This window comes from Symsagittifera roscoffensis, chromosome 1 (assembly GCF_963678635.1).
Source record: "Symsagittifera roscoffensis chromosome 1, txSymRosc1.1, whole genome shotgun sequence".
NCBI lineage: Eukaryota > Metazoa > Xenacoelomorpha > Acoela > Convolutidae > Symsagittifera > Symsagittifera roscoffensis.
The window spans coordinates 19,479,043-19,506,773 of NC_087062.1; the positions used below are offsets into that span (position 1 = coordinate 19,479,043).

The 27,731-nt window shown below is 36.3% G+C and overlaps 1 protein-coding gene and 1 long non-coding RNA gene across 2 annotated transcripts; both read right to left on the reverse strand.

Annotated features, from left to right (window-relative positions):
- Window positions 1–4,607: 4,607 nt before the first annotated feature.
- On the reverse strand, window positions 4,608–6,504 carry LOC134840126 (tubulin beta chain). Its single transcript, XM_063855822.1, has 3 exons — window positions 6,383–6,504; window positions 5,989–6,208; window positions 4,608–5,889 (listed from the first exon to the last, which is right to left on the reverse strand). The coding sequence occupies exons 1-3, from the start codon at window positions 6,437–6,439 to the stop codon at window positions 4,829–4,831; spliced, it is 1,338 nt and encodes a 445-aa protein (XP_063711892.1). The 5' UTR covers window positions 6,440–6,504; the 3' UTR covers window positions 4,608–4,828.
- A 17,784-nt stretch (window positions 6,505–24,288) lies between these two features.
- Window positions 24,289–27,418, reverse strand: LOC134855303 (uncharacterized). Its single transcript, XR_010164466.1, has 2 exons — window positions 25,003–27,418; window positions 24,289–24,728 (listed from the first exon to the last, which is right to left on the reverse strand). It is a non-coding gene; the product is annotated as an uncharacterized LOC134855303 (long non-coding RNA).
- Window positions 27,419–27,731: the final 313 nt, after the last annotated feature.

The window sequence follows — 27,731 nt, forward strand, 5'->3', positions numbered from 1 at the left end:
GAAAAAAGATCTAATAAGGATAAAAAATATTTATGTTAATTGAACCAAATAATTGAAATCGTCACAAAAAAGTGCAAAAATTTCATTGGCAAAGAAAAACTAATAATGATGAAAAATGAGCAATAGCAAGCCAAAGTTACATGTACCATGTTAACAGCAAACACTAGCGCATTAACAATTTTAAACTTCTACCATTCTACTATCCGAGTTATATACGGGAAAATACTAGCGCGAGACTAAAAACCTTTGCTAATCACAATTTCAATAACCACAGCAAAGTAAAACTTTTTGCAAAAAATTGACATCACCGTTTCAAAACAAGGAAACGAAACAAAATCTAAATCCGCATTTCTTGTTTTGAAAAAAAATTCCAGTAAGTGAGTAAGTAACTAAATACCTAAGTAAGTAAGGAAGGAAGGAAGGATGGAAGTTCTTAAGATTGGTCGAAAAAAAAATAAATTTATTTCATTTCCACTAGCGAGCTTTTTGAACGTTTTCCTGCGTTCTAATGTACCAATTTTTAATCTCTGTACTCTAATTGGTTTATTTTTATCGTAAAAATTTAGTTGCCAGAAAATATGTCTGATATTGGCAGAGTTCTAAGGTAATATGTTTGTCCTTTAAAACTCGATTTTTTGCGATCTTGACATTTTCGAACTTTCTTGTGGCTATTTTCTTGTTTCGCTTAAAAACTTCAACAAGTAAGTAATGATTTTTCAGTGTTTTTGGTAAGTTTTTCTACTGAATAAATATTATTAGAGTTTTTAAGGACATTTAAGTTTTGAAGTTTAGTTTTTGTGTTTTTTTTTAATTTACAAAAAATATTTGCAACTACTATACGACGTTGTAGTATCAAGAAGTCGAAAAAAAGAACAAGCACGCCTTAATTGAAGACTTAGAAACCAATAAACAATTCAGTCGACAGAACTTAAGTCATCAAGGGTTGAGCCGAAACAAATCTGATGAACTACTGCTGAAACAAGGCAACTACTAAACACAATTCAAATGAACAACACTTAATATCTTTTTTGATTATAAAAAGAATTTACGGCCAGGGAAGTGCTAAATGAAGCTCCAAAAACTAGTTCTTCAAGGCTTGAATAATAGCATTTTGTGCAATTATCACAGGTAATAGCTTGAATGATAGACAAACATAACTTGAAATGAGATTGAAAAAGATAATCTTTCACAACAGCTTTTCTCAAACTTAAAAATTTTTAGAATATTTTTGTCAATCGATTTGGGACAAAAACATTTTGATCTGATCTATCACTGCTAATTATTTGATCAGTCCATTCTGATCAGTCCATTCTGCTAATTATTTGTGGTACTTGACTTTGCGGTTAATTTTTCAAAGTCCTTCGAATCAAGCTGAAAAGGTTTCAATATGATGATATATCACTCAACCATTCCGATGATTATTAGTGGTATCTGATTTTGCTAAAAAAAAAGAAAACTAGAACACACCCGAAGACTAAGTTCCTGCCCATTTTCAATTACACAGATAAGTCACGCGGAGCTTCGCAAACTGCGATACCAAAACATATGCCAGTGGCTTCAGGCGTAACATATGCCAGTGGCTTTTTTTTTCATTTTCAAAAACTTAAAATTTCAAGAGTAGACATGACAATGCAACCATTCTCTATCACGGGAATGAATTAAAAAAGCACACATCACAGCCTGAAACAAGGCGAAGGAATCATTTGTGAAAAACGATAAAAAGTTTTTAAAAACGATTTCAATGGGTTTAACTATGGCAAATCTATAACTTTAAGACAAGGCTCAATTTACATCTTTCTTGTGAAAAAAGAAAACGGAATAATTTCAAAGAGGCGAAGCTGCACTTCGCAAACACTAGTGATAACAGGACAAAAAGCAGCTCTATAAAGTGCAATTAGAAAAAGTAGAAATAAGCCGCGAATTGGCTGAGATTCGGCTACGTCTGAGATTCGAAACTGCGACCTAAAAACTATGAGTCTCACGCACTACCACTCAGCCACGGAAGCTTAACAGGAACTAATCACTAGCCTCAAATAAAGCAGAGAACAGATGCTATGCAGTTTCAAATGCTACAAAAAAATTCCAATTAAGTGAATATTTTACTTGCGAGTTGGGTTAGAAAAATGAAGGTTCGTAATAATACACTAAGCTGATCGCTAGAGTAACTAAGGCGTAAAACTTCGTACAAATTCATTTATACTAAACTGTTTTAATCCGCAAAACTTCTTGGAAGTCAATTAATACTCCTTTTACACGAAAAAAAAATCAAATTAAACTAAAGTGAAAATTGTTTAAATCCGTGAAGTGGCGGACAAACAATAACAAAACAAACCATAGACAGTACACAAATTTTCAAAAGAAGACGTCCTGACTGGATTCAAACGCCAGACATTCATTTTTGCAGGCATGAACGTTAACTCCATGCCAATCATGAAGAATGAGCAGCTGAATTTTGATAAATAAAGCAATCAAATGATTCACTAACTTAACTGTTACACTGAAAGCTTAATGAACCTGTAGCACTACTAATGGATTTTAATCCACTGGTATTTTGAAAAAATATATTGCCCAATGATTCAAATTGTGTAATCTGACAATATATAATGAAATTTTTATCCTGCGACCCTAATAATGAAAAATTAAACACCGAAGCGAAGCTGCACTTCGCATACCCAAGCAAAAATATGACCGGTAACTCTGCTGGGAAAACTCACTGAGTAAAAATATGAGCCTAAAAAAATTCTTAAGTGACGCACGCCAATTAGTCTACATAATTGCTAAGTTACGCAAGCCAATTATGACGCATTAGCAACTATTTAAAAACAACTAACATGCCTCAATTTAAAGAGCGGACGCATTTCAGCTAGTATACGAATAACTTGATTAAAAACATCTGACCCTGCCCAGGTTCGAACACTCTTAATTTGTTGCTGGTCTCTTGCGAACCTTTACGATACAGATCCATGATACCTTGAAGCTAAAGGGATATTTGTAGTAAAATAGTCTGTTAGTATTCTTGGCATTGGCTGTACTTAATAGCTGGTTAGTGATCAAAATGAACACATTTTGTCGCAGCAATATCAGCGATTTAAGTTGGGGGAAAAAGAGTTCTTACTCTAACACAAGCTTTGCTTGTGTAAATACGAGCAAAGCTAGTAAAAACAGTTGATGCAGCGATGAGATCATTAGTGACAAAAAATGTTTAATGTTTTCATCTAAAAAAAAACTGGTTTACCGGGTTGCGATACCTTCAATGGTTGTTTAAAACAAAAGATGGTTAAAATGAAAAAAAAACTGCAATAAAAAAGTTAAAGGGCGAGTTATTAAGTGATTCCATTTCCTTGCTCATTCAGATCACCGTTCAACAACCCCCGGGATTCAGCTCGCCGCTCCTCCACGACGCAACCAGAACCGTTTTATTCTAACGTAGCCAAAGGAGTTAATCTTGAGTTACATTAGACGTTTTACATAGCTGAAACACAGCCTTTCTTTAACTAACAATCATTATTTCACTCAAACTGTTACAGTTCACGGTTCGATGTTAAAGTACATTTTCACGATTGGCTCAAACTTACGATATTTAGACTGTTCAGGAATGCTCAACGTCCAGAACCTTATAAATACCATAACTATCAAAAGAGCTAACTTAATCCTAACACCGCTAATCATTTTCACCGAAAAGCTTTCGAAATGATAGATCTTTAAACCTTGGAAACATGGACGAGTACAGTGAACACACCTTTAGAACTCCAGATAAAGAAATTTACGAGTGATCTTAAAAACATCAAGGTACTAATAAAACTGAGAGTCTAGGTGTAGATGCTGCTTGTTTGAAAAAAAGTAGCAAAGATAAGCATTAGAAAAAAGGCCAGAACTGTCGTAGTTCCTGCTCAGTTTTTGCAAATGGAGTCTGTTGTGATGAACTTAGTCGGCTCTGTAAGTGTTCCGAGCAATAGTCAATACTCAGTTTTAATTTAACCGCGTTTAATATTTTAATTATTCATCGATAATTTTTCTATTAATCAGCAATTTTAACTGCGCTCATTCACTACTGTTCGCTAGAAAAAATTGAGATCAAGCTTTTTGACATAGTGAACTGCCCAGAGGAACTTCACTAGCTTCGAACTAGCGACAGATCTGCCACACTGGAGTCTTTTTTGCTGCGTTGTTGTGGACTTTAAAGCAAAATTAGTAGCAAAATCTTCTACTGCATTTTTCAAATGCTGAATGAAAATCGAAGCTCACTCATGTTTCGAAAGATTGCGCCCGTTTTTCGAGAAACGGGAATTTTTCGAGAAACTCCCTAACTGGCTCAATTCTCCACTTTCGAACACTTTACATACTCTAAGTGCAAAAAACTTTAGCAGGATTATTTTATTCAGGTGACATGAGCTGTTGCAGAAACTACAACTTGGTACTCCAAAATGGAGAACATTCTGATTGACTCTGCCTACAGCCGGAATCTACGTTTCAGTTTCCAACTAATTTTTTCGGGTTCAGTTCAGTGCAGTCACCCTGATAGCAAAGTGCTGCAACTCCGCGAAACTAAAGAAAACTTTACACGCTATCCCTAAAACACTCGCTAGACAAGCTCAATTCTGAAAAGATTTCATCTGCAAAAATTCTTTGTTGCACGCACTAAAAGCTGATTTTGCGAAAAATTCCAATCATTGTGACACTTTAATATTGCTTTACACATAACTTTACTTTCATTGGAACAAAACATACTTGGTTACAGTTTATAGAGCAACTTAAGATAGAATATCGCTCCTATTCCAAGGATTCGGAGAACATCGCATACTTGGTTGCTTCGATGTCAACAGGTGACTTAGGCCTCCTCGCCTTCCTCTTCCTCCTCGAACTCGCCCTCCTCCTCGGCGGTGGCATCCTGGTACTGCTGGTACTCAGAGACCAAGTCGTTCATGTTGCTCTCGGCCTCAGTGAATTCCATCTCGTCCATGCCCTCACCAGTGTACCAATGCAAGAAAGCCTTTCGTCGGAACATAGCGGTGAACTGTTCGCTCACTCGCTTGAACAGCTCCTGAATGGCGGTGCTGTTTCCGATGAAGGTGGCCGACATCTTCAGTCCTCTAGGAGGGATGTCACAGACGGCGGTCTTGACGTTGTTCGGGATCCATTCGACGAAGTAGCTGCTGTTCTTGTTCTGCACATTCAACATCTGTTCGTCGACTTCCTTCATGGACATACGTCCTCTGAACATGGCTGCGACAGTCAGGTATCGTCCGTGTCTTGGGTCACAAGCGGCCATCATGTTCTTGGCATCGAACATCTGCTGGGTCAGCTCAGGGACGGTCAAAGCTCGGTATTGCTGAGATCCTCGCGAGGTCAAAGGAGCGAACCCTGGCATGAAGAAATGCAGACGAGGGAACGGCACCATGTTGACTGCCAATTTTCTCAAGTCAGCGTTCAACTGACCGGGGAATCTGAGACAGGTGGTGACACCAGACATGGTGGCGGAGACGAGGTGGTTCAAATCACCGTAGGTGGGAGTGGTCAACTTCAGGGTTCTGAAGCAGATATCGTACAGAGCCTCGTTATCAATGCAGTAGGTCTCATCGGTGTTCTCAACCAGCTGGTGCACGGATAGGGTGGCGTTGTACGGTTCCACGACAGTGTCTGACACCTTAGGTGAAGGTACGACGGAAAAGGTGTTCATGATTCTGTCGGGGTACTCCTCTCGGATCTTGGAGATGAGAAGGGTTCCCATTCCGGATCCGGTACCACCTCCCAGAGAGTGAGTCAGCTGGAATCCCTGAAGACAATCGCAGCCCTCGGCTTCCTTTCGGACAACATCCAAGACAGAGTCGACAAGTTCGGCTCCCTCGGTGTAGTGTCCCTTAGCCCAGTTGTTACCAGCTCCAGACTGTCCTACAACAGCAAGTTACAATTAATCACCGGCACAATTACTACATCCAACCACCTCATTGGAAACAATTCACTCAAAAAACTCAAGACTGAGGAACTCACCGAAAACGAAGTTATCGGGTCTGAAGATCTGTCCGAAAGGTCCGGATCTGACTGAGTCCATGGTTCCGGGCTCCAAGTCTACCAAGACTGCTCTAGGCACGTATTTGCCACCGGTAGCTTCGTTGTAGTAGACATTGATTCTCTCCAGCTGCAGATCGGAGTCTCCGTGGTAGGTTCCGGTGGGGTCAACGCCGTGTTCGTCAGAGATGACCTCCCAGAACTATAACATAAATCAAAATTTAGCAAATCAAACACCTACAAATCCACTGTCTTCAATTAGCCTGATTTAAAAAAAATTCATGTGTTCAAGGGTTGGGTTCAGTTTAATTTTCTTGTTACAAGATACTGACTTGTTCGAAACAGAGGAACTATTACTAATGAAGAGTTGACTTGCCTTAGCTCCGATCTGGTTTCCGCACTGTCCGGCTTGCAAGTGAACGATTTCCCTCATTTTGAATTAGGTTGAATTTGATTTGTACACGCGAAGAAAAAGTGGTGGAAGTTGCTAGCAACTGAATCTGAAAAGTATATCTAAAATAATGACTTCAATTAAGATTGAATGTAATTTAAGATGGCGCGTTACCACGCCAACAACCAGTCCGGCGTCTAATTAAAAACAACAAACAGAAACAAGTAGAGCTAACGCCTTCGTCCCGACTCACTCATGAAGAGACGAGCCATTAATGAAGTTAAAACTATCCACTGCATGTTTAAAACTGAACAAAGCCATTTAAAAATTGCCACAAAATACTTGAACAGCCGAATCTGTAACAAGCATGTCTAATATTTATTCTATTACCTAAAGTTACTTAACCAAAAGAAAATATCCAAAAGAAGCCAAAATAATACCATGTATTAATATTTTTCTCAATTGGTACAAAATGCACCAAAAATACCATACTAAAGAAAACGCAAAAAAGCACGTACCTTTTTGTAACAAAGTTAGCAATAAAATGTTAAAACGAAAAATGCTTGCAGCCAAAATAACAAACAAAACAACACACAAAACACGCTGAATTTCGATGGTGTGTTGGTTTTGTTTTGAGAGTGACACGTGCGCTTCAAAAATATCCAAAACAACTTGGCTTCAAGAATGGTTTGGTGCAAAAAACCGCGACGAACGACCGTTGAAAACAAGAGAAACGCGCAGGTGAAGCCACGTCATATAATCAAACCATAGCCATATAAGGCCTACACAAAATAATTACCGTCCTGAGATCGTTCTAAGGCCTCAGAAAACATGCTTCAAAAAAACGAAAAAATCTTCAGAAAAAATCTCGCAGGTGCTTCCAGAAATAAGATTGAAACGGTAACTGGTCATAATTTCCAGATAAAACAAAAGTAGAGAATTTTCAAGCTAAAAAATTAGGAATGAAATGTATAAATAAGATTTGCAGGTGTTTTTAAAACTATGCTCAAACTGTAACGGAACGCTATTTTACTGTGCACATTTCAGATAGAAACAAGCAAGAGCTGGAAACCAGGGAAACGAGAAGCAGAATTATATACAATTCTAACCAAGTATATGGAAAACACGGCAATAAACCAGTGGGTCATTCAGTTATCCATGTTCCGGATTTTTGTATTTCAGCCTTGGAATGAAATAAATGAGCACTGTTCGGTTCAGATGGCCCAAAAACTTCCCAATAAGGGACCTGAAGTGCCTTAGGAATTACCACAGTGTGGATTAGGTCATGTTCTAATTTTAGCGAAATAAAATTGGTTAAAAACAGTTCGCTCTAGAAGCAGACACATTTACGGGCATAATGATCCCGAAGCAGAAATTTTTCGCAATTATTTACTAATCGGTGTAGAACAATAAAACACCAGAAATAAGGGGGCGTAGTGATAAGTATGTGTGCTCATTAGCAGGCAATGATTGCTTTGATTAGGTGTTAATTCGAAAAGTCAAATTAGCCTAAATCTTAAAAATCACTTAATAAAGAATTGAAATTTCATTTTCTAACAATTAAATTTTCGAGAATGTGAAAACTGACCTTTTTTACATTAATCGATACAAATGCTATTAGCACGCTCCTCAAAAAGAAGACAGGTTTTGCAATCAGTAGGCAAAAAAATTTCAGTCACAGTCGGAAAAGAGTGATTAACATTACAATAGCTTTTTATTAAATTAGCCCCCGGCCTGCTTACTGCAGGAACAACCACGAGGGAGGGAGATGTCATATATATCGCCTCAGCCAGTCCAACCCTGAAGAGTCGGATGACACTGGGAACCCTCCAACCGTGACCGAAGCGGGATTCATACGCAAGACCCCGGTGTTGAGTGACAAGCGCCTAGCCCACTCGGCCACGGCTGCTCTTTAATATAGCATGATCTATAAGGAAGTTTTCGGCTTTTTTGTTTATTTTTTTTAAAAAGCGGTTTGGAAGTGGTGTCTGCTCTCAGCACTATTTGATTATCAGAGAACTGATCATTTTGAAAACAAAACGCAGTATTTGGAAAATATTATCGATGATACATAATACAGAATGGGCCAAGAACTACGCAACAAATCAAACACTTTCACCATTTCTGATCACTTAGCTGGGCTATTTCGATTTACTAGCTCTTTTGCTTCTTTCTTGCTTTCAAAAACGAAAGTTGGCTGAAATTGTAACTGGGTAAAGTGTTACATAATCATGCAGTAACCTAGTCACTGTGCCAGATAAGGGAAACGTCACACGAATAGACACGTTTACAAATCACAGGTTTATGACATGAGAAGCCGGTTGCCATGCGAAAAGCACAAAATATCAGCAAAGCTGCTAATTCTACAAAAATGTGCCGAGTAAAATTTTCAGAAAAACTACCATTTTACCTCATCTGCGTATGTGCCGAAAACCAAACTGATGTTATGTTTTTCAATAGCACCAATTTTGATTCTATATTGAAATGTAGCAGAGGAAAAGACGAAAGTATGTGAGCCGAAATTAGAAAAATTATATATGGATCTTTTTACTGTTTCCGTCCAAAATAAATTAACAGCTGGTCATTTCCTAATAGAACGCATCACTAAGTTATGTTCTACTAAAGCAAATAGTTTCAGACGGTATTATTAGGAAGGTCCAAAAAACTTATATGAAAATGTAAAAGAAATAAATATAACCCAAACTAAAATGAATTCAAACTAAAAATCTGATTTGGATATACAACCAGCATAAAACCAAAAACAAGTGTAAAAAAATTATTTTTACATTTTAAATGCCTCGAACTATACATTAACACAGAAAAGAAGAAAAGCTGAAACCACAGAGGCGAACCCGAGCTTCGCACATTTTACGAAATAATTATCAGCTAGCTGACAAAAACGAACATTGGACAATTTTTGGAAAAAAAAACGTGAAATAAACTGAAAAGATTTTCATACATTTGCCTCTATTCGTCGGGTTAGTTCATTGTGAAAAACGTTCAATTAAAACATTTTCTATAGTCTAAACTATTTAAAAACTTACAAAGCCGTAACAAGCCGACAATTGTTGAACAGTCACCAGTTATGCCAAATTAATTTTCGAAAACAAACTTGGGGCTATAAAACATTTTGGATGTCAAATTACTAAGTTCCAAACACTCATAAAAAAATTTGCCATCAAACAACCTAATATAAGTCAACTAAGCAATATATTTTGACCCGAAACGCCCTTTGAAATCGCAGAGGCAAAACGAAAAGTGAAACATGCTCAAAAGATGCTCAGAAACCGAGTTGCTGGCCAGAAAATTTGAAGGTTCTCTGTTTAGCAAGTTATTAGCCAACAAAAAGTCTTTATTGGGATTTGATATCCTTGCTAATCGCAAGTGTAACCATCGGTTAAATCATAACTTCAGATAATTCAAGATATGAAGCTCCATTCATTGACTAAGTGGCGAATGAAGGCAGAATACAACGCAGAGAAAATCGTTCTAAAATTGTAGAAGTGGTGTCTGCTCTTAGCACTATCTGATTATCAGAGAATTGATCATTTTTAAAAAAAACGCAGTCATTCAAAAATATTCTCGATGATACATAATACAAAATAGGCCAAGAACTACGCAACAAATCAAACACTTTCACCATTTCTGATCACTTAGCTGGGCTATTTTGATTTACTAGCTCTTTTTCTTCTTTCTTGCTTTAAAAACGAAAGTTGGCTGAAATTGTAACGGGGTAAAGTGTTACATAATCATGCAGTAAACTAGTCACTGTGCCAGATAAGGGAAACGTCACATGAATAGACACGTTTACCAATCACAGGTTTATGACATGAGAAGCCGGTTGCCATGCGAAAAGCACAAAATATCAGCAAAGCTGCTAATTCTACAAAAATGTGCCGAGTAAAATTTTCAGAAAAACTACCATTTTACCTCATCTGCGTATGTGCCAAAAACCAAACTGATGTTATGTTTTTCAATAGCACCAATTTTGATTCTATATTGAAATGTAGCAGAGGAAAAGACGACAGTATCTGAGTCGAAATTAGAAAAATAATATATGGATCTTTTTACTGTTTCCGGCCAAAATAAATTAACAGCTGGTCATTTCCTAATAAAACTCATCACTAAGTTATGTTCTACTAAAGCAAATAATTTCAGACGGTATTATTAGGAAGGTCCAAAAAACTTATATGAAAATGTAAAAGAAATAAATATAACCCAGACATTTGAATAAGCGCTAATGATATCAAGGCAACCGCAAAAAAAACAATTTAAGCAAAGATGACCGGTTGCTGTGCAAGTAGTACAGATAGTTCCGTCCATAATCTTGAAAAACTACAGAAAAAGTTTTCTAATTTCGCGTTGTTTTTTTTCTGCATAGTGTAATGAAAAGATCTGAAGGAAAGCCAATAACTCTCCATATTTTATACTCGTAATAAAATAAGCAAAGAAACTAATATACACCCAAAGACAAAAAATCATCCCCATTTTCACTGGTTGAAACAAATACTAAATTAAGCTTCGAAAAACTAAATACTTAGGTGACTTAAGGTTATTCATGAGTTCTTCCTTTTTGATTGAAACGTTTTCCTAAACTTATCTTGAAGAAACTGGACAATATAATTTTTTCATTCGTATGGGAGTTCTTAACGTTTAAAGCCACTTCTGAAACGTCAATTGAACCCTCTAACCGATAAAAGGAAAGACTGAGAGCAAAAAAAAACTTGAAATTGTTGTTCAGAAACTAAACAAGTGTCAATTTAAATTTTAAAAAAATCCAAAAATAAAATGAAAAATGCCTGATAAGTAATTCAAATATTAGAGATAAATTCGCATCAAAACAAAATCTAAGGACAGAGTTAACATCCTACCCCCCCCCCCCCCAAAGCCATTAAATTTGCTAAGCGCTGCATGTAAAATGCTCGATTCTGATTGGCTGAAAATCCCAATTTAGAACCAAGTTAACAATCCTCCCCCCAAATGGCTTTGGGGGGGGGGGGGGGGGGGGGGGGTAGGATGTTAACTTGGTTCTAAATTGGGATTTTTCAGCCAATCAGAATCGAGCACTTTACATGCAGCGCTTAGCAAATTTAATTTAAATTAAGCGCTGGGGTGGAGGATGTTAACTTGATCCAAAACTAGAAGCGGTATCTAACATGACGAAACTTCAGCAGACGCCCGTTGAAATTTTCTCATTAAAAAGTTAGCTATGAAAAAACTTGAAATTCCAAATACACACGACACACATGAGAACTTGTTTATCCCATCAAAAAAGTCGATATAAAGTCTATCAAGCCAAGACAACTAAGTCAATATAAAGTAGCACAAACCTTTTTTTTAGCCAAAAAAAAAACAAGCGAGGAAAAAAGTCAACAGCAGAAATGAAAAATTGAATTTATGCCAAAAAAAACTGAATTCAAACTAAAAATCTGATTTGGATATACAACCAGCATAAAACCAAAAACAAGCGTAAAAAAAATATTTTTACATCTTAAATGCCTCGAATTATACATTAACACAGAAACGAAGAAAAGCTGAACCACAGAGGCGAACCCGAGCTTCGCATATTTTACGAAATAATTATCAGCTAGCTGACAAAAACGAACATTGGACAATTTTTTGAAAAAAAAAACGTGAAATAAACTGAAAAGATTTCCATACATTTGCCTCTATTCGTCGAGTAAGTTCTTTCTGTGGAAAACATTCAATTAAAACATTTTCTATAATCTAAACATTTTAAAAACTTACAAAGCCGTAACTAATCAGTTATTGAACAGTCACCAGTTGTGCCAAATTAATTTTCGAAAGCAACTTTGGGGTTATAAAACAATTTGGAAGTTCCAAACACACTCATAAAAAAAAATTTGCCATCAAATAACCTAATATAAGACAACTAAGGCGATATATTTTAAACCGAAACGCCCCCCTTTTAAACAAAGAGAAAAGGAAAAACGGAAATATACCAAATATGAGTTGGTAAAATTTCAGCTAATATAAAAAAAAAACAATTTCGACAAAGATATGTGCTTTGAAATGAAACATGCTCAAAAGATGCTCAGAAACAGAGCTGCTGGCCAGACGATTAGAATGGAGTCTGTTTAGCAAGCTCTTAACCAAAAAAAAGTTTTTATTGGGATTTGATATCCTTGCTAATCGCAAGTGTAACCATCAGTTAAATCATAACTTCAGATAATTCAAGATATGAAGCTCCATTCATTGCTTTCATTGACTTAGTGGGAAATGAAGCCGAATAAAACGCAGGAGAAATCGTTCTAAAATTGTAAATCCAAAAGTAACAAAATATTTCTTTTATAATTACTATGATACACCAAAATTAATTGCACTTATCATAATTACACGCTCCGTTATCTTTTACAGGAGCACAGCTGCACTTCTTTAACCCAAACAAAAAGAGCTAAGAAGAAATCTGAAATGTAACTAAAACGGATATCAGATCTCTAGACAAAATTAGCAGTTAAAAAAACAAGGCCAACTGACAGTTGGAAAAGAGTAATGAACGCAAATAAGCAAAAAAAAACGGATTTTAATGAAAATTTCGAATTTCGAAGAGAGAATTAGCTGCCTAGAACTTCAAACGACAAAAAGCTGCCCTCTGAGCTCTTTGAATTTCTAGAACAATTTATGATTGGCGCTTTTTTGATAATATTAAGCAAACTTGAGAAAACAGGATCAATAGGTAAGTTTTTATTCCGCTGGAAATCTATAACTTAAAAACCACTTTCGAAACTAGAAATCGTTAACGTTTTTTCGCGCTATTTCCACGCTCGTATTTGGAAATTTTTTCGTATTTTCAGAAAAAGAATTGCAATTGAACTCAATAAAGGGTATATTCACGTAAGTGCATTCCTCATTGCACGCTGGCGAATATAAAATGAGACGAAAATAACAATGTCAAAAAACATTATTTCTGAGAAAAAAGAAAATCTCAATTTCGAAAAAACTATCGAGAAACACAACTATCAGCATTCATTAAGCTTTTAATAATTACTGAGTGGCTACTATTCCGACAATACGTGAGTAGGCAACCATTAAGCCAAAAAAAATGTCATAAAAAACTTCGAACTTTTCCAAACTTCGAACTTTTACACTGCAAACAAATAAAATTTATAATATTTTGTCCTTCAAACAACTAAAAGTTAACACAGCAGATTAAAGCAAAATCCGAAAATACGGTCGAAGGAAATTGTGAAGATGAAAAAACACTGAGTCAGTATGAAAAGTTACAAACTACAGCAATAAATCAACAACAATTAGAACCTCAAGGATTATTGCTTGCAGCTCAAAAAACACCATGTGGTAAGTAAGCCGACAAAGGAAAAGCAGACAGGCGACAATTCCACACAAACTGAAAAAAGCAACGTCCGTCTGGAACTCAAACCTTAGACTTAGAGTGCAAAGCCGAGTGTCACCTTTAGACCATTTAAGAAGAAGTCTGGAAGTTGTGAAAATTCAAAATAATCAAGTTAAATTTCTTACAGATATGAAGAAAAAGTTGTTTACGGGAAAAAGTCTAGTTCCCATTTACACGGCACTTGCGCTCGCACGGGTAAAAGATCATAAGCAACAAACAATCAACAGTTGTCGTCTTCGAGTCTTGAGGAAGTGTCTTGAAGAACAAAACGATGTGAAGAACAAAACGATGGCCATTATCCTACTGACAAGGTCGCTTCACATATGTTGAATTTCGGGACGCGAAATCCGGCATGAGAAAATTTAAACAAGGTGTATCACAAGGTGCTGTTCTCTCGCCCACATTCTCCAACTTATATATTAGCTCGATGCCTAAGCCACGTGAAAATGTTGCGCTTATCACTCATGCTGATGATCATTCTAACATCCGGTCCACATCCAATTGAGCTTCACACAGCTATGAACTTCTACCTCAATCAACTGAATTAATGGCTCCAAACAGGCATCTTAAATTGTCCCTTGAAGACAAATCAAGGGCAACTCAAATTAATGGCAAACTTGAAAAAACTAGATCAATTGTTAAAGTTTTTATTCCGCTGGAAATCTATAACTTGAAAACTACTTTCGAAACTAGAAATCGTTCACATTTTTTCGCGCTATTTCAACGCTCGTAATTGGAGAGTTTTTTGTATTTTCAGCAGAAGAATTTCAATTGAGCTCAAAAAAGGGCACATTCACCTAAGTGCATTCATCATTGCGCGCCGGCGAATATAAAGTTGAAAAATAACGTCAAAAAATATTTTTGAGTAAAATGAAAAATCCAATTCCAGAAAAAAATGCACGCATTGCACGCTGCCGAATATAAAATGAGACGAAAATAACAACGTCAAAAAAAATTATTTCTGAGAAAAATGAAAAACTCAATTTCAGAAAAACTATCGAGAAACAACTATCAGCATTAATTAAGCTTTTAATATTTACTGAGTGGCCAATAGTCCGACAATACGTGAGTAGGCAATCATTAAGCCAAAAAACATGTCATAAAAAAATCTAACTTTTCCAAACTTCGAACTTTTACGCTGCAAACAAATACAATTTATAATATTTTGTCCTTCAAACAACTAAAAGTTAACACAGCAGATTAAAGCAAAATCAGAAAAAAATACGTCGAAAAAAAATTGTGAAATAAAAAAACAGTATGAAAAATTACAACAGCAATAATTCAACAACAATTAGAACCTCCAGGATTATTGCTTGCAGCTCAAAAAACACCATGTGGTAAGTAAGCCGACAAAGGAAAAGCAGACAGGCGACAATTCCACACAAACTGAAAAAGCAAGGTCCGTCTGGAACTCAAGCCTTAGACTTAGAGTGTAAAGCCGAGTGTCACCTTTAGACCGTTTAAGAAGAAGTCTGGAAGTTAAGAAAATTCAAAATAATCAAGTTTAATTTCTTACAGATATGAAGAAAAAGTCTAGTTCCCACTTACACGGCACTTGCGCTCGCACGGGTAAAACAGCATAAGCAACGAACAATCAACAGTTGTCGTCTTCGAGTCTTGAGGAAGTGTCTTGAAGAACAAAACGATGGCCATTATCCTACTGACAAGGTCGCTTCACATATGTTGAATTTCGGGACGCGAAATCCGGCATGAGAAAATTTAAACAAGGTGTATCACAAGGTGCTGTTCTCTCGCCCACATTCTTCAACTTATATATTAGCCCGATATCAAAGCCACGTGAAAATGTTGCGCTTATCACTCATGCTGATGATCATTCTAACATCCGATCCACATCCGATTGAGCTTCAAACAGCTATGAACTTCTACCACAATCAAATGAATTAATGGCTCCAAACAGGCATCTTAAATTGTCCCTTGAAGATAAATCAATGGCAACTCAAATTAGTGGCAAACTTGAAAAAACTAGATTAATTGGTAAAGTTTTTATTCCACTGGAAATCTATAACTTAAAAACTACTTTCGAAACTAGAAATCGTTCACATTTTTTCGCGCTATTTCAACGCTCGTAATTGGGGATTTTTTGTATTTTCAGTAGAAGAATTTCAATTGAGCTCAAAAAAGGGCACATTCACCTAAGTGCATTCATCATTGCGCGCCGGCGAATATAAAGTTGAAAAATAACAACGTCAAAAAATATTTTTGAGTAAAATGAAAAATTCAATTCCAGAAAAAAATGCACGCATTGCACGCTGGCGAATATAAAATGAGACGAAAATAACAACGTCAAAAAATTTTATTTCTGAGAAAAATGAAAAATTCAATTTCAGAAAAACTATCAAGAAACACAACTATCAGCATTAATTAACCTTTTAATATTTACTGAGTGGCCAATAGTCCGACAAAACATGGGTAGGCAATCATTAAGCCAAAAAACATGTCATAAAAAAAATCGATCTTTTCCAAACTTCGAACTTTTACGCTGCAAACAAATATAATTTGTAATATTCTGTCCTTCAAACAACTAAAAGTTAACACAGCAGATTAAAGCAAAATCCGAAAATACGGTCGAAAAAAGTTGTAAAGATGAAAAAACACTGAGTCAGTATGAAAAGTTACAAACTACAGCAATAAATCAACACCAATTAGAACCTCAAGGATTATTGCTTGCAGCTCAAAAAACTCCATGTGGTAAGTAAGCCGACAAAGGAAAAGCAGACAAGCGACAATTCCACACAAACTGAAAAAAGCAACGTCCATCTGGAACTCAAACCTTAGACTTAGAGTGCAAAGCCGAGTGTCACCTTTAGACCATTTAAGAAGAAGTCTGGAAGTTGTGAAAATTCAAAATAATCAAAGTAAATTTCTTACAGATATGAAGAAAAATTTGTTTACGGGAAAAAGTCTAGTTCCCATTTACACGGCACTTGCGCTCGCACGGGTAAAAGATCATAAGCAACAAACAATCAACAGTTGTCGTCTTCGAGTCTTGAGGAAGTGTCTTGAAGAACAAAACGATGGCCATTATCCTACTGACAAGGTCGCTTCACATATGTTGAATTTCGGGACGCGAAATCCGGCATGAGAAAATTTAAACAAGGTGTATCACAAGGTGCTGTTCTCTCGCCCACATTCTTCAACTTATATATTAGCTCGATGCCTAAGCCACGTGAAAATGTTGCGCTTATCACTCATGCTGATGATCATTCTAACATCCGGTCCACATCCGATTGAGCTTCACACAGCTATGAACTTCTACCTCAATCAACTGAACTAATGGCTCCAAACAGGCATCTTAAATTGTCCCTTGAAGACAAATCAAGGGCAACTCAAATTATTGGCAAACTTGAAAAAACTAGATCAATTGTTAAAGTTTTTTATTCCGCTAGAAATCTATAACTTGAAAACTACTTTCGAAACTAAGAAATCGTTCACATTTTTTCGCGCTATTTCAACGCTCGTATTTGGAGAGTTTTTTGTATTTTCAGCAGAAGAATTTCAATTGAGCTCAAAAAAGGGCACATTCACCTAAGTGCATTCATCATTGCGCGCCGGCGAATATAAAGTTGAAAAATAACAACGTCAAAAAATATTTTTGAGTAAAATGAAAAATCCAATTCCAGAAAAAAATGCACGCATTGCACGCTGCCGAATATAAAATGAGACGAAAATAACAACGTCAAAAAAAATTATTTCTGAGAAAAATGAAAAACTCAATTTCAGAAAAACTATCGAGAAACAACTATCAGCATTAATTAAGCTTTTAATATTTACTGAGTGGCCAATAGTCCGACAATACGTGAGTAGGCAATCATTAAGCCAAAAAACATGTCATAAAAAAATCGAACTTTTACGCTGCAAACAAATATAATTTATAATATTTTGTCCTTCAAACAACTAAAAGTTAACACAGCAGATTAAAGCAAAATCAGAAAAAAATACGTCGAAAAAAAATTGTGAAGTGAAAAAACTGTATGAAAAATTACAACAGCAATAAATCAACAACAATTAGAACCTCCATGATTATTGCTTGCAGCTCAAAAAACACCATGTGGTAAGTAAGCCGACAAAGGAAAAGCAGACAGGCGACAATTCCACACAAACTGAAAAAAGCAAGGTCCGTCTGGAACTCAAACCTTAGACTTAGAGTGTAAAGCCAAGTGTCACCTTTAGACCATTTAAGAAGAAGTCTGGAAGTTGTGAAAATTCAAAATAATCAAGTTTAATTTCTTACAGATATGAAGAAAAAGTCTAGTTCCCATTTACACGGCACTTGCGCTCGCACGGGTAAAACAGCATAAGCAACGAACAATCAACAGTTGTCGTCTTCGAGTCTTGAGGAAGTGTCTTGAAGAACAAAACGATGGCCATTATCCTACTGACAAGGTCGCTTCACATATGTTGAATTTCGGGACGCGAAATCCGGCATGAGAAAATTTAAACAAGGTGTATCACAAGGTGCTGTTCTCTCGCCCACATTCTTCAACTTATATATTAGCCCGATATCAAAGCCACGTGAAAATGTTGCGCTTATCACTCATGCTGATGATCATTCTAACATCCGGTCCACATCCGATTGAGCTTCACACAGCTATGAACTTCTACCTCAATCAAATGAATTAATGGCTCCAAACAGGCATCTTACATTGTCCCTTGAAGATAAATCAATGGCAACTCAAATTAATGGCAAACTTGAAAAAACTAGATTAATTGGTAAAGTTTTTATTCCACTGGAAATCTATAACTTAAAAACTACTTTCGAAACTAGAAATCGTTCACATTTTTTCGCGCTATTTCAACGCTCGTAATTGGAGAATTTTTTGTATTTTCAGTAGAAGAATTTCAATTGAGCTCAAAAAAGGGCACATTCACCTAAGTGCATTCATCATTGCGCGCCGGCGAATATAAAGTTGAAAAATAACAACGTCAAAAAATATTTTTGAGTAAAATGAAAAATTCAATTCCAGAAAAAATGCACGCATTGCACGCTGGCGAATATAAAATGAGACGAAAATAACAACGTCAAAAAATTTTATTTCTGAGAAAAATGAAAAATTCAATTTCAGAAAAACTATCAAGAAACACAACTATCAGCATTAATTAAGCTTTTAATATTTACTGAGTGGCCAATAGTCCGACAAAACATGAGTAGGCAATCATTAAGCCAAAAAACATGTCATAAAAAAATCGATCTTTTCCAAACTTCGAACTTTTACGCTGCAAACAAATATAATTTATAATATTCTGTCCTTCAAACAACTAAACGTTAACACAGCAGATTAAAGCAAAATCAGAAAAAAATACGTCGAAAAAAAATTGTGAAGTGAAAAAACTGTATGAAAAATTACAACAGCAATAAATCAACAACAATTAGAACCTCCATGATTATTGCTTGCAGCTCAAAAAACACCATGTGGTAAGTAAGCCGACAAAGGAAAAGCAGACAGGCGACAATTCCACACAAACTGAAAAAAGCAAGGTCCGTCTGGAACTCAAACCTTAGACTTAGAGTGTAAAGCCAAGTGTCACCTTTAGACCATTTAAGAAGAAGTCTGGAAGTTGTGAAAATTCAAAATAATCAAGTTAAATTTCTTACAGATATGAAGAAAAAGTTGTTTACGGGAAAAAGTCTAGTTCCCATTTACACGGCACTTGCGCTCGCACGGGTAAAACATCATCAGCACGAACAATCAACAGTTGTCGTCTTCGAGTCTTGAGGAAGTGTCTTGAAGAACAAAACGATGGCCATTATCCTACTGACAAGGTCGCTTCACATATGTTGAATTTCGGGACGCGAAAACCGGCATGAGAAAATTTAAACAAGGTGTATCACAAGGTGCTGTTCTCTCGCCCACATTCTTCAACTTATATATTAGCTCGATGCCTAAGCCACGTGAAAATGTTGCGCTTATCACTCATGCTGATGATCATTCTAACATCCGGTCCACATCCGATTGAGCTTCACACAGCTATGAACTTCTACCTCAATCAACTGAATTAATGGCTCCAAACAGGCATCTTAAATTGTCCCTTGAAGACAAATCAATGGCAACTCAAATTAATGGCAAACTTGAAAAAACTAGATTAATTGGTAAAGTTTTTATTCCACTGGAAATCTATAACTTAAAAACTACTTTCGAAACTAGAAATCGTTCACATTTTTTCGCCCTATTTCAACGCTCGTAATTGGAGAGTTTTTTGTATTTTCAGTAGAAGAATTTCAATTGAGCTCAAAAAAGGGCACATTCACCTAAGTGCATTCATCATTGCGCGCCGGCGAATATAAAGTTGAAAAATAACAACGTCAAAAAATATCATTGAGTAAAATGAAAAATTCAATTCCAGAAAAAAATGCACGCATTGCACGCTGGCGAATATAAAATGAGACGAAAACAACAACGTCAAAAAATATTATTTCTGAGAAAAATGAAAAATTCAATTTCAGAAAAACTATCGAGAAACACAACTATCAGCATTAATTAAGCTTTTAATATTTACTGAGTGGCCAATAGTCCGACAATACGTGAGTAGGCAATCATAAGGCCAAAAAACATGTCATAAAAAAATCGATCTTTTCCAAACTTGGAACTTTTACGCTGCAAACAAATATAATTTATAATATTTTGTCCTTCAAACAACTAAAAGTTAACACAGCAGATAAAAGCAAAATCCAAAAATACGGTCGAAAAAAGTTGTGAAGATGAAAAAACACTGAGTCAGTATGAAAAGTTACAAACTACAGCAATAAATCAACAATTAGAACCTCAAGGATTATTGCTTGCAGCTCAAAAAACTCCATGTGGTAAGTAAGCCGACAAAGGAAAAGCAGACAGGCGACAATTCCACACAAACTGAAAAAAGCAACGTCCGTCTGGAACTCAAACCTTAGACTTAGAGTGCAAAGCCGAGTGTCACCTTTAGACCATTTAGGAAGAAGTGTGGAAGTTGTGAAAATTCAAAATAATCAAGTTAAATTTCTTACAGATATGAAGAAAAAGTTGTTTACGGGAAAAAGTCTAGTTCCCATTTACACGGCACTTGCGCTCGCACGGGTAAAACATCATAAGCAACGAACAATCAACAGTTGTCGTCTTCGAGTCTTGAGGAAGTGTCTTGAAGAACAAAACGATGGCCATTATCCTACTGACAAGGTCGCTTCACATGTTGAATTTCGGGACGCGAAATCCGGCATGAGAAAATTTAAACAAGGTGTATCACAATGTGCTGTTCTCTCGCCCACATTCTTCAACTTATATATATTTATAATATTTTGTCCTTCAAACAACTAAAAAGTTAACACAGCAGATTAAAACAAAATCCGAAAATAATCAGGTCGAATAAAGTTGTGAAGCTGAAAAAACACTGAGGCAGTATGAAAAGTTACAAACTACAGCAAAAAATCAACAACAATTAGAACCTCAAGGATTAAGGCTTGCAGCTCAAAAAACACCATGTGGTCAGTAAGCCGACAAAGCAAAAGCAGACAGGCGACAATTCCATACAAGTTGAAGAAAGCAACGTCCGTCTGGAACTGAAACCTAAGACTTAGGAGGCAAAGGCGAGTGTCACCTTTAGACCATTTAAGAAGAAGTCTGGAAGTTGTGAAATTTCAAAATAATCAAGTTTAATTTCTTACAGATTTGAAGAAAAAAGTTGTTTACGGGAAAAAGTCTAATTCCCATTTACACGGCACTTGCGCTCGCAAGGGTTAACGAACAATCAACAGTTGTCGTCTTCGAGTCTTGAGGAAGTGTCTTGAAGAACAAAACGATGGCCATTATCCTACTGACAAGGTCGCTTCACATATGTTGAATTTCGGGACGCGAAATCCAGCATGAGAAAATTTAAACAAGGTGTATCACAAGGTGCTGTTCTCTCGCCCACATTCTTCAACTTATATATAAGCCACGTGAAAATGTTCCGCTTATCACTCATGCTGATGATCATTCTAACATCCGGTCCACAACCGATTGGGCTTCACACAGCTATGAACTTCTACCTCAATCAACTGAATTAATGGCTCAAAACAGGCATCTTAAAGTCTCCCTTGAAGACAAATCAATGGCAACTCTTTTTATTTCGTAATCTGCCGAAGTAAAAGCGGTCTTCGGGAGCTTGTAGACGATAAAACTTTAGAATCAGAAAGCAGACGCATCCTGAAAGCATTGAATTCTAAATGTGAAACAAAAGTTGCCCACCTTGTGTCAAATGACTTAGTTCTTAAAGTTAATCAATACAAAAGAGGTCTAAAACTTGTGCACACCAAAACTTTGAAAAATTATAGTTGCCACAGTCAAAAGTTGCCCAAAAGTTTGGGTATAGTATACCCAAAAGTTGCCACAGTCAACTTCTGGGTATAAGTAGTCCAGGAGTAAACTTCAAAGAAGAAAAGAAACTCATACACGCTTGCACACCTCCGTTCTGGCTATTCACCAATCCTGAATTTTACCTGAAACGAGATTGAACCAAAAGTGGTAAATATACAACATTTGTAAACTTGGTCCCCAAAATGTACACAATTTATTCAACTGTCCTGGCAGACCGACAGATATGAGCATAATCAGTTTATGAACTGACCCCTTGCGTGTAGTTGAATTCCTTCAGCTCAATATCCTGTTGGAGCGGGAGAGCTGAACTCCAAAAAGAATTAATTACCTGACGGAGGATGTTCAGCTCTCAACATCGCAGAGATAGGCTAAAAAGCAATTGAAAAAATAATAAGGAAATTTGAACTAAGAAAAAGAACCATAGTTAAACATAACTAGCGTAAAACGCACCTCCGATACTCATGATAAACCGCATATATTGGAAATAAGATCTGCTTTCTTTGAGTGTGCTTTGACAGCACCCAATTACAGGGTTCGTAACTTCAAAATTTGCAAAAATTTTAATCAAGTTTTTTATACAAATTTTGAAGAACCATAAAATTTTGTGAAGTTTTATATTAGTTCTTCGAAAAATTTAAAATGAACTAAGAAACGTCACATCTGGGAAGCTATAAGCAATTGAGCAGTCGCATTTGGACGCAAGATTTACAACTCCTGAGAGTAATCTTACAGTACCCAACTACAACGTTGGGAAATTCAAATTTTTAGAAACCTCACCTTAAGTTTTCCAAAAGAGGTATTTTGTTTTGAAAAAATTGCACATCTCGAAAACTACCAAGATTTGAGCAGTCTTATTAGATGGCAAAAATCGCAATCTTTGAAAGTACTCTGACAGCACACAACTACAGGGTTGAGAATTTCGAACTTTGAAAAGAAAATTAATGACTTTTTTGTGATTTTTTTTTTAAATCTGGAAAGATGCAAAGGTTTTGAGCAGTCATACTAGGAGGCAAAATTCACAACTCCTGAGAGTACCCTGAAAGAGCCTCACTACGAGGATAATTTCAAGTTTTATAAAAAAAACCTTTAAACCAAGTTCTCTGAAAAATTTTGAGAAACTCCTAAAAAACGTCATATCTCGAAAACTACAAAGATTTGGTTATTCATACCTGGAGGCCAGAATCACAAAACCTAGGAAAACTCTGACAACATCCAACTATTGGGTTGCTAATTACAAACTTGATGAAATAAAAACTTAATTTAAACGGGAAAATCGAAAAAACCTTAACCATTGCAATATACGATATAGCTTAAACGTGAAAAAATTCTTTTGTTAAAGATGCAAAAAAAAACACAATGAAAAAGCTTAAACATGGCGAGATAGTGAAGCCCGCATTTAAATATATAATAGATTTGACAGAAGAAAGTAAAAAAAATTAGGAGACGGGTAGACAGACAATCAAATTAATTAAAAAAGCAGGTATACAGACAGACAGACAGATTTAATTTGGTTTCGAAAAAAATTACTGAAAAATTAACGACCTTGCGGAAAACTAAATGAAAAATTTTCTTAAGCATTGCAATATATGGTATAGCTTAAACATGAAAAATTCTTACGTTAAACATGCAAAATTATTATGCTTAAACATGGGAGATAGCTGTCACTAGCATTTAAATATAGTATAGATAGATAGATATAGATAGATAGATTTGGGATGGTCGTTGTGGGATTGATTTCAAGCATTCCTAAATTTTTTGTCAGGTTTTCATCGATCTAAGGAAACAAAGATTTTTAGCAAAATAAACCGGAAACTTTCGACGAATCAATTCTTATTGGAAAAACTATGTATCGCATGCATGGATCTATTAATGCTATATGTGTAGTGTACGCAACGTGGTATGGACAGTTCGGTAACAGCCAGCAGTCAAAATTGAGTACAAAAAAATTGGCCGTGTCAGTAGCACAAACGATTCAGTGATTTTGTGTAAGTTGTTAACCTGAAAAAAGTCTATATCTCGATCTGATAAAAGCTAATCGCAAGCGCACTTATTGTATCTGTTAATTAAGCAACTATTAACTTTAACTTGCTGCTAAAAATAACTTCAAAAGCTTATGCGACTATTTAGGATCCTACTCGGATGCTTTTGTTCTACTATTATGTTTGAAAACCAAATGATTGTACCAGGTTTTATTGTGATTTTCAAGCAAGAATGACAAAAAATACTGGAACACAACGTTGCTAGACTAGTTAAACTTTTCTTTGCTTTGTTCTTTCAACAAGTGAACAGCTGCTCTGAAACTCCACGTGAGGAGACAGCATACAGGAGCTACACCTGCTATGAAGAAGAGATTGAGCAAAAATCGTGAAGACGTTGACATCAACTGATAGAAGGGGTACGGTGTGATCTCATAAACGTTCATAAGGAACTCCAGTAGTCCAAGATATGCCAATCCGATACCAGCCATTGACAGCATCGCATTTCTGGCTGAGAAACGAGGTCTAGGAAGGAAGAAAAACTCGACAGCAGGAAGCAACAAAATGTATAAATGAATAGTATAGTTCAGCCACGGGGGTAGCAAGTCAGCTTCGCCACTTCTCACCATCAGTTTTTCCTAAGCCAATAAAATGATCCAAAAATTCCGCCGAAAAAAAAACGTTTTTGATATCCTGCTAAAAACTGTTGTACATGACAAAAATATATATAACTGAGAATTGTTCGTTATAACTGAGAATTGTTCGGTTAAGCAGGCTCGAACTAGTTACAAAATTCGAGCCTACTTAACCGCTAAATTAATTCATTTTAGGGGTGAAAATTTGTCAATAGGTACCAAAGTGGGGATAGCATAAGATATCCCAAAAATCGATTTAAATTTTAGGCATACTTACATCATATAGAAACATAGCCCAGAACACAATCACCACAAAAGAAGATAAGGGGGTAATTGCGTATGAAATGATAGATTCAATGATCACTTTGGAAAGTATGGGCAGACCAAAAGTGAGTTCAGCTGCCGATGAAATAACAGCAAAAACACTGTACAAAGTTTGGAAGAAAAAGTTCCACATTGTTAAAAAATAATACCATGGATATTTTCTGCGCTCCTGGGAAAGCGTAAAGATCCAGACATTCGCATACATGACGACCAATGAGGTGAGTACACACGTTCGCACAAAGGCTGAAAACTTAGCCGTCATGTCAGTGATTGAATGTTCAGCTCAAAGTCTTATATACAAGTACCAAAACGAATATATAACTATTTGTTTACTTGTCATTTCAAATCTTAGTTTGCATTAAAAGAGCAGCTTACAAATCTTTACAAATCGAATAGATTGACTTAACTAGCTCGATTTAAGCTAACTGTCAGGCGAAACTAAGTCGAATTGATCTTTCAATAGAAACACGAAAGATCAATTGAGTCCAAAAACTGAATGGACAACTGAACAAGGGCATGCTGTAGCTCTGCTACACAGAGGCATGATGTAGTTATGATACACTTTTTGACGAAATTACCCCCAATTTGAAAAAACTCAACCAATGAGTAATTTTTTTTTATTTCGCTGGGATATACGTGAATTAAAATCTACTTTCGAAACTAGAAGTCGATCACGTTTTCCGTGACGACTTATACACTTTTCCTGTTCGACGGTGAGTTTGCCATGGACATATGAAACGAAATGAACTTGGAAATAAATCCAAGTCAAATCCCGAAAATCAAACTTGAGCGTGAAATAAATTTAGGACTTTCATCTAAATAAAAACTACCTTCATAAGTGTATTCCTACGTTCAGTGACGTTTGACAAAGATAGTCAGTTGTCGTGAAGGTAGAGCACAGAACTTTCCGAGCACAATACACAGTTCCTTTCAATTGTGTAGTTTTTTTGTCCGTGGTGAGGTTAAAGAAAAAGAAAGCTTAGAGCTTTTTTCTAGCTATAAAGGTAATCAGAAGGTCAAAAGTATCATAGTAACCGAGGTTACAGTCAGGAGTCCCTTCATCACGTATTCCAGTCAAAATCCTTGGAATTTTCTAGATATGGAAGTGACAATGATAAAAGAAGATGACAAGTGTTGATGTCCTTACAATTAAAACCAAAACGGGTTACGTTTTTTCAATAAGAACACGCAACTCGACACGAGAAAATGTAAAATACAAATGTTACAAATAAAAAATTTCTTCGAAAGTTATTTTGTCATTTATTGTTACGAATACGCAAGCGGGGTTCGCAATCAGTATTGCTAGGGAGATTCTCTGTTTTATAAAACTGCCACCTCTGGGTTCCTCAGTGCATATGCTTAAGTTCTTACAAAGTTTGCTCAAACAAATTTCTGTGCTGGGGCTGGCCGCGCCCTGAATCTCAAAAGCTAGAGGTTGAAAAAGATGCCCATCATCTAATAGATCTTTATACTTATCATTTTGTTGCTCTTCTGCTTCAGCGGCAGACGTACCAGGGTTACAAACGCACCCGGCACAAAAAATACTAGGCGCGAAAGATTCTACAACCGTTACATCCCACAAGAGCTGCTTATCAACAGCCCATGGAACGATCGTCAAACCGTCTGGTCGCTTCTGATCGGTCCTGTAGAGGTTTCGTGGTTCTAAAACATGTGCCAGTCGGTCATATTTGGAAGTTTGACCTTGAGAGAAGCAAAAAACACTTGATTTTGGAGTGAAATTTAATTTTTCAAAATTTCGAATGGAACCTGTCATGCACGATTTTCTCGCGATAACTGAAAATCAGAAAAAAGAAATCAGAACAATTTCAGAACGATTGAGTCACACACGCGGGAAAGTTGTAAGAAAAAGCAGTAGGAAATTGCTATTCGCAATTTCCATCACTATCATAATCGAGAGTAGAGCTGTCCCATCTGTGACAGAGACGAGAGCATTCCCACGAATTGGATTATAGCGACTGGAGTGTTATTCGGAACTGGACTAGAGTGAACCTTCGGTGGAAAGGTGGACAACTTGAGTGTCCTAATGGTTCACAAGAAAACTATTGTCTAGAGTATAAACTCGTTCTCATTGTTCAAACTATAAAACATTAGACTCATTTAGTTACGTTATTTAATTCTTGAGTTAATTACCGACTGGATTATTTCCCACTTCTTGAGCGTGCTACTATGTGAGTACAAATTTAAATTCCTAGAGTGTGTTTTATGATTGTTATGTTGAGGTAAGGCGAGTTTTAGGTTGATCCATCTGAAATGGATCAAAGTTCCACTGTCTAATAAAAAGTAACTTAACGGATTGTTCCAACCCGGTTTTTAACGGCGTTCATGTATTTTGGGTATCTAGAGACCTAAGTATGGGGACGTTTCTAATTCTAGAGTGGGGGGATATTTTAGTAGTAGCCTTTAAGCTGTAACGGGTCGTAGTCTCATGTCACAAACGAACCGAACTGGCTCCGACCGTTCTTGAGGTAGAAAAACACAAGAGATGGTGTCCCTGACCCTTGAGCCAGTGTTTATAGGGCCTATTTTTCTTAAGCCTCATGTGTGACTGCAGTAGACGAATGTTACATAGTGTTTTTATGGCGCTCCTGGGTGTTTACGACATCAAGACTACGGAGTCGAACCCACTTGAGACAGCTTCGGGCTGAATGCCCATTCTAGAGT

Bases quoted from the DNA above. Each gene is read 5' to 3' on its own strand.
- LOC134840126 (XM_063855822.1), bottom strand. From the start codon at position 6,439: ATGAGGGAAATCGTTCACTTGCAAGCCGGACAGTGCGGAAACCAGATC. The intron at 6,209-6,382 runs GCAAGTCAACTC...TTTATGTTATAG, and splicing joins GAAACCAGATCGGAGCTAAG to TTCTGGGAGGTCATCTCTGA. The intron at 5,890-5,988 runs GTGAGTTCCTCA...TTGCTGTTGTAG, and splicing joins ACCCGATAACTTCGTTTTCG to GACAGTCTGGAGCTGGTAAC.